At 43.4% G+C, this 7,836-nt stretch overlaps 1 protein-coding gene across 3 annotated transcripts in view; it reads left to right on the top strand.

Annotated features, from left to right (window-relative positions):
• Positions 1-7,836, top strand: part of LOC105887120 (polycystic kidney disease protein 1-like 3) — a 24,642-nt gene that overhangs the window by 3,665 nt on the left and 13,141 nt on the right. Inside the window, exons 1-3 of one of the 3 annotated variants that reach the window (XM_023514084.1) lie at positions 1,693-2,362; positions 3,005-3,124; positions 5,178-5,294. In XM_023514084.1, the coding sequence (XP_023369852.1) occupies positions 2,074-2,362; positions 3,005-3,124; positions 5,178-5,294 (526 nt within the window). In that variant the 5' untranslated portion in view covers positions 1,693-2,073. Of the gene's footprint in view, positions 1-1,692; positions 2,363-3,004; positions 3,125-5,177; positions 5,295-7,836 lie in introns of those variants that run through there. The other 2 variants (XM_023514086.1, XM_023514085.1) reach the window with 2 other exon arrangements.

The following is a 7,836-nucleotide window of genomic DNA, read 5'->3' as shown; positions in this document are numbered from 1 at the left end:
GGCTGAGGCAGGAGACTCGCTTGAGCCCAGGAGTTGGAGGTTGCTATGAGCTGTGATGCCATGGCACTCTACCCAGGGGGATAGCTTGAGGTTCTGTCTCAAAAAAAAGATGGGGTCTCTCTCATGCTCAGACTAGTCTCAAACTCATGAGCTCAAGCTATCCACCTGTCTTGCCCTCCCAGAGTGCTGGCCTTATAGATGTGAGCCACCGCACCCGGCACTATGATGATTTTTAAAAGAAACATAAGCTGGGCTGTGCCTGTGGCTCAAAGGAGTAGGGTGCCAGCCCCATATGCCAGAGGTGGCCAGTACAGACCCAGCCCTGGCCCAAAAAAAAAAAAAAAGACGAAACGTAAGCACCATTTGGACCATTTGGATAACTCACTTGATCCTAAAACCTGCCAAGCAGTTTCAGTACTCACATTTGTTTGCATTTATGATTGCTTTTTGGCACCAAGAAAGATCAAGCTGTGGTATATAAATGATGAATGTGCAACCAGTAAAGACCAAACAACATGCTGGATGAAGGTTTTTTGGCAAGTCAAAGAAAAGCAATAGGAGAATTGACTCTTACCTATAGCATAAAATAGCGTGCATGCCAAATTCAAAGGAACCTGTGTAAGCATAAACCAGAACCATATTTATCTGCCATTTAGCACGGCAAATTTGGATTTCCTTGGTGTATTTGTATTTAATTTGTATTCATTCTTCCATTAAATATTTACTGTTTGGTTTTGTGATTGTGTATGAGCTTTAGGATAGAGTTCATGTCCAGTTTTGTTTGCATGAATTTGAAAAACAGTTTAAATCAATTCTAGCAGATATACAGGGTGAACAAATCTAGAGACCTAATGTACAACCTGAAGAATATAGGCAATAAAATTGTACCGTAAATGAGGTTCGTGCTAAATGAGATTTTAACTGCTCATGGGTGACTAGGTGAGATGATAGATATGTTAATTTGCTTTACTGTAGTAATCTTCTATCTATATAATGTATTTTGTAACATTTTGTGAATCTTAAATATATGCAATAAATTTTATTTTTAAAAATATGTCCTAGGGGAAAAAAAATCTAAAATCTATCCTAGGCCGGGCATGGTGGCTCACACCTATAATCCTAGCGCTTTGGGGGACTGAGGCAGGTGGATTGCTTGAGCTCAGGAGCCCTCGACCAGCCTGAGTAAGAGCAAGACCTGTCTCTACTAAAAATAAAAAATAAAAAGAAACAAGCCGGCTGTTGTGGGGAGCTCCTATAGTCCCAGCTACTTGAGAGGCAGAGACAAGATGATTACTTGAGCCCAAGAGATTGAGGTTGCTGTGAGCTATGATGCCATAGCACTCTACCCAGGGCAACTGAGTGAGACTTGGTCTCCAAAAATAAACAAAAAAAACTAACCTATGGGCAGCACCTATGACTCAGTGAGTAGGGCACCGGCCCCTGACAGTGGTGGGTTCAAACCCAGCCCCAGCCAAACTGCAACCAAAAAATAGCCAGGCACTGTGGTGGGTGCCTATAGTCCCAGCTACTCGGGAGGCTGAGGCAAGAGAATCACCTTAGCCTAAGAGCTGGAGGTTGCTGTGAGCTGTGATGCCACAGTACTCTACTGAGGGTGACAAAGTGAGACTCTGTCTCTAAAAAAAAAAATAAGAAAAAGAAATCTAACCTAGAGGTCTGTAAGAATAGTTTTCTTTTTAAAAAAACAAAAACATGTTTATCAATTCATAACAACACTAAAAATTGACTTAGATGTTCGTTACCCTCTACTCCCTGGAAGCTTAAACGTAGCTTTATGATCCATCTTGATTCACTAAAGCATATCTAATTGTGTAGACACAGGTGGTGATGGCCCAGTTGTAAAGGCACATTGCTTGTTTAACCTCTGCAATTTGTTTTCAGCTTATAAAAACTGCACCTGGGTCCACAAAACCAAACCAAACCTTTTGTCTCCTGGATAAATGTTCCCAGTTCATAAGAGAGTAATACTAATCAGACAAAGCCACTGAGATAGATATTTAAAGGCCCAGGCAGCCGCTGAATCCTCACACATCTTCTTGCTCACAGTTCACAAAGATGTTCTTCAGAGGAAGCCCCTGGCTTTGGTTGTACATCAGAACAAGTATCATCCTAGGAGGTATAAACAGCCCAGAGCTACATGAGAAAAATCATTGTTATCAGCTTAACAGATTTCACCGAAGCTTTGAGAAAGCAGAAAATCACTGTCGTGCCCAGGGAGGACGCCTTGCTCATGTTTGGAACAAGAAAGTCCAAGACCACCTCCGGGACTTTCTGGAAGAGGGAAAGAAGTGGTGGGTTGGGAAAAACTCAAAGCCGGGAAACCGTATGGAAAACAACCACCCAAGTAAGGCCCTCGGGGTTAGTGTTTATAAGGGAATCTTCCTGACATTTTGTTCTGGGACAGGAGAAAGAAAAGAATTTTAATCTTTCTTTGTGTACAAAAAAACCACTTTATTACTCTCCTTCCTCTGAAATAGTCTCATGTGTGCTAAGGCCTTTGATTTTGTCTGTGTCACAAAGGCGATAAGATTTTTCTTAGAGCCTATCTAAAGTTAACTATTTCACTAAAAGAATTGTACTAGATTCCAAAGAGGGACACCTTTTATGGACTTTTTATTTCCTGGTAATCATCTCTCTGTTATTCTCGGCTCCAAGTTTTAGAATGCAAAAAACCAGGGAACAGAGTATCTGCCTGTTTTCTTTCTTACATAGTAGCTTGAAAGTTACTTGCCATAACCTTGACGTTTAGAAATACACTTCCAAGGCATTACTCTATCTTCCTCATCATCTTCATTGATATCTGGCTAAGTTAGTACCAAGCCTTGTGGTAAAGAACCCAAATGAAAAAATACGCAATCTATAACATGTGGTCAGAAATCCTAAATTTTCATCAACCGGAAGCCAGCCAAATGTGGTTTTCATGTATTTTTTTAAATGTCTGACTTTTAAGTGTGAAGCTCATCTGGATCTGGTCTCTCCCACTCAGCAGATGTTCCAGCCCCTCTGGCTTATCCCATTGCCTGCCTCTACCTGTCCAGGACCTTCCATCAGATCTCATTCAAAGAAGACATGTGCTCACTGGAACATTACTTCATTTGCCAGGCCGGTGAGTGATAGACTTGCATTCCATCGAAGACCCAGACTTTTAAAAAGTCAGATTCTAAATAAGGAGCTGTGTGGGACTGTCACTAGTCTGCGAGTGATAGACCTTAAGATGGATATAGGGTTTCTGATTTTCACAAGATTGATGAGAATGAGAAAGTGTGTTCCTTTGGCGTGGTTAACTCATGCATCCCAGACTGGTAGTTGGAAAAGAATTATGCCTTGCAGTTCCCCTCATGGTTTGCCTTGGGCCCCATGTGCACCCCTAATCCATTCAGTGCTTGAGGTTTAGCAGGAAGGATAGGAAAGCTGAGGAGCAAAACAGAACATGGTTTAGGGGAATGAGAGGACAAAAGGGAAAGGCTGTGGTCAGTTCGAAGTTAGCTTCCTAAAAGTAGGAGATCGGAATTAAACTACAGGTATATGTGTCTGTGTGTGTGGTTATTGTCGTTATTGGCTTTTTAAATTCAGCATTGTTTTTCGTAGTGATGATTTCTGCTTTCATACTTACACAAAGCATTTGTTTTTAGCTCAGTGAATTCTCAGAGGCCTTATGATGACTCAGATTATCTAGATTAAAATTTTGTTCCACATCTTAGAAATCACAAATACATTTTTTTTTTTTTGAGACAGACTTTCACTTTTTTGCCCTCAATAGAGTGCTGTGGCCTCACAGCTCACAGCAACCTCAAACGCTTGGGCTCAAGCTATTCTCTTGTTTCAGCCTCCCAAGTAGCTGGGACTACAGGTGCCCACCACAATGCCCAGCTGTTTTTAGAGATGAGGTCTTGCTCTTGCTCAGGCTGGTCTTGAACTCATGAGCTCAAGAGGTCCACCCTCAGCCTCCCAGAGTGCTGGGATTACAGGCTTGAGCCACTGTGCTTGGCTCACAAATATATTCTTATTAAATATGAAGATCTATAGGTAACTAAAACAAGATACAGTAAAATCTTTCTCCTAGTGAAAGATAACACGGCTTTTAGATAATTCCCAGAAATCTACAAATCTCCTGGAACTAATAAACAAGTTCGGCAATGTCATGAGATGCAACATAAACGTCCCAGCTAAGACTAAGGGAGGCTTCCTAATGTTAGATGTTGAGTAGAGGGAAGAAGTGGAGACAGTCACGCAGGGGAGGGGGAGAATGAACAGACTCGAGACTGGTGTGATTGTCAGGCTGTGCAAAGGCAGGCCACTCGAGGTTCAGGATCCTGAATTCAAGTTAAGGTACCGTCATTGCGGTTATGTGACTTTCTCTAAGCCATGTTCAATAACATGTATGAGAAATTCTCAGGCGATGGCTGTGGCTCAGAGGAATAAGGCGCCGGCCCCATGTGCCAGAGGTGGCAGGTTCAAACCCTTTCCCAGCCAAAAACTGCAAAAAAAAAAAAAGAGAAATTCTCGTACATGCACAAAGAGGCTTGTTCAGGAATGTGATGAACTCCTGCATCTCTACCAATGAGAGTTGTGTAACACAAGAATATCACAGTTAGTATGTAGTTTATTAAAATAAATTTAATTCTCTGTCTTTTCAGTGTTTTGGGGGTTTATTTGGTTTGTTTGTTTGTTTTGGGGTTGGGGGGTTGAAACAGAGTCTCACTCTGTTGCCCTGGGGTAGAGTGTTTTGGTGTCATGATAGCTCACAGCAACCTCAGTCTCTTGGGTTCAAGCAATCCTTCCTGCCTCAGTCTCCCGAGTAGGTGGGACTACAGAGACCCACCACGACGCCTGGCTAGTGTTTCTACTTTTAGTAGAGATAAGGTCTCACTCTTGCTCAGGCTGGTCTCAAACTCCTGGGCCCAGGCTATTTATCTGCCTTGGCCTCCCAGAGTGCTAGGATTACAGGTGTGAGCTACTGTGCCCAGCCTTTTCTCAGTGTTGACCCAACTGGTGAACCTAATTTGAGATGTCAAATAGTATGAGGTGATACAAAAGAGCTACTGCAGAACGCATATGTTATTGTTTTAAACACTGGGACAGTAAGGATTAACCTGTGCTTTCCTAGTTATCACAGCGTACAAGTAATTATTATACGTTTTGTGTTGGCCTCCAAATAGATATCTTTCCGGATCAAGATGCCAGTCATGAAAGAAGTGAAAGTAATTTCCTTTCACACCAGAGACCCAAGAAGACAAAAATAGAAGTTGCGATGTCAAGGAACAACGTGACCTCAGGTAATGTGTCAGTCCTCTTAACGTCAATTTCTGCCTACAGGGTACACAATCTGAGTTAATGCAGAAACATGAAACGTTTGTTGCTTTCTTAATATTGCAGTCTTCACTTTCTTTCATTTTAGGTGCTCATCTTCTTGACCTGCCTTGGACCACCCACTTTTCTCATTTGCCCATCAGAAAAAGAGAAAGTTGTCTGAAAGTCTTTGCAAAGTCTTTCAAACTGTGATGCTCTTTTTTTTTTTTTTTTTAATTTTGAAGAACAAATACAATTTGGGGAAAATTCATTAGCCTGGAATGATCTCAGTGAATATCCTCAGATGATTGATGATAGTGACAACCTGACAAGGGGTAAAAAGAGACACGTTTTAAGTGGATCTAGTGATCATTCCTCGGGTTCAACCTCATAGCACCAAGTGTTGGATGACTTGTCAACAAGCCCTTTAAATATCATTTAAAAGAGAAATTTATAAAGTGTGGTGGTGTTTAGAGACAGGAATATATATATATATTGATCTATTGACTCTAATCTAAGATGGTGTTTTTCTCTAATTTCCATGTCCTGGTTTTTTTTTTTCTTTCTTTCTTTCTTTTTTTAAATTGAGACAGAGTCTCACTTTGTCACCCTTGGTAGAGTGCTGTGGCATCACAGCTCACAGCAACCTCAAACTCTTGGGCTCAAGCGATTCTCTTGCCTCAGCCTCCCTGATAGCTGGGACTATAGGCGCCCACCAGAATATCTGGCTGTTTTTTTGTTTAGGAGGCCCAGGCTGGGTTTGAACTCACCAGCCCCAGAGCATGTGACCCTAACCACTGAGCTACGGGCACACAGCCCATGACCTGATTTTTTACTACTCTGAACCAAGGCATGTAAAGAACTACCCCTCCCAGCAGCATATGCTTTTCTTTCTTTCTTTCTTTTTTTTTTTTTTTTTTTTTTGAGACAGAGCCTCAAGCTCTCCCCCTGGGTAAAGTGCTGTGGCATCCTAGCTCACAGCAACCTCCAACTCCTGGGCTCAAGCGAGTCTCCTGCCTCTGCCTCCCAAGTAGCTGGGACCACAGGCACCCGCCACAACACCCGGCTATTTTTTTGGTTGCAGCCATCATTGTTGTTTTGGCAGGCCCAGGCTGGATTCAAACCCACCACCTTAGGTGTATGTGGCTGGTGCCTTAGCCACTTGAGCCACAGGCACCGAGCCAGCATATGCTTTTCTGATACTCCCTTCTACCCAGGACTCTCCCCTTGATCCCTTCCCTGGTCCTCTCTTTGGTGGGGCCAGTACTTGACGGAATCCACTGTGCCTTTGCCAGCTCCCTTTTTTTGCCTGACTGGTTCTCTGACCAGGGGATTCCCTGGGTTTAGAAAACGGTGTGGGTTGGAGAAGTCACTGAGAACTGTGACGACAGTCCTTCTGCTCATCTCACAGACTGGCAGTTAGGAAACAAGAGAAAATTCTGCCCACATTTCTGACTGGCAGAGCCCTGGGGCATCTCAGTCCAGGTATAGGACTCAAGTGATAACAGAGTTCCCTCCTTCCCCAAACTGGTCAGACTGTCTTTCAGAAGTGAAACTGGCTTGTATTTATTTCCTGAGAGAAATCTCCATAGGTTTTTACAGGCTATTTCATTCACATTTTAGTTTGTATCCATTCTTGCTATGGAAGAAAGATATTATTCTGACACTCTTTAAGAAAAAAAACAATAAGGACTGGGCGTGGTGGCTCACACCAGTAATCCTAGCACTCTGGGAGGCTGAGGTGGGTGGATCGTCTGAGCTCATGAGTTGGAGACCAACCTGAGCCTGAATGAAACCACATCTCTAAAAATAGCTGGGCGTTGTGGGGGGCACCTGTAGTCCTGCTGGGGAGTCTGAGGCAGGAGGACACTTGAGCCTAAGAGTTTGAGGCTGCTGTGAGCCATGATGCCACGGCACTCTACCCAGGGTGACAGAGTGAGACTCTGTCTCAAAAAAATAATAATAAAAATAAAAAATAAATAAGAAAGACTATATTCAGAACAGTGTCAAGACTACTGCAGTAGGCGGCACCTGTGGCTCAGTGGGTAGGGCACCAACCCCATATCCTGAGGGTGGCGGGTTCAAACCTGGCCCCAGCCAAACTGCAACAAAAAATAGCTGAGCGCTGTGACAGGTACCTGTAGTCCCAGCTACTCAGGAGGCTGAGGCAAGAGAATTGCCTATGCCCAGGAGTTAGAGATTGCTGTGAGCTGTGTGACGCAATAAAGTGAGCCCTCTGTCTCTACCGAAAAAAAAAAAAGACTACTGTAAGAGAGGAGATTGAGCTCACCCCCAATACGGGGACTGGTTGGAGTTTCTAGCCAAGGAGCAGAGTGGGGGTGGAGGTGGAAGGTGGATGGAAAATTACTAGGAGAGTCAAGGGTGGGGGTGTTTCTGCTGCAGGAAGGTGATCGGATATCAAGTTCAGTGGAGAGTGGGGTGATTCTCTCTAAACTGACTTAGCAGGATTCTTGCTAAAATTAGGCCATGCAGGTCTGGCAAGGGTAGGACCAAGGTCAAGGCCTAATT

Source organism: Otolemur garnettii, unplaced genomic scaffold (assembly GCF_000181295.1).
Source record: "Otolemur garnettii isolate 467f Iridium unplaced genomic scaffold, OtoGar3 scaffold00047, whole genome shotgun sequence".
Classification (NCBI taxonomy): domain Eukaryota; kingdom Metazoa; phylum Chordata; class Mammalia; order Primates; family Galagidae; genus Otolemur; species Otolemur garnettii.
The sequence above is the reverse complement of the archived record's forward strand: the minus strand, read 5'-3'. Positions and strand labels throughout refer to the sequence as shown.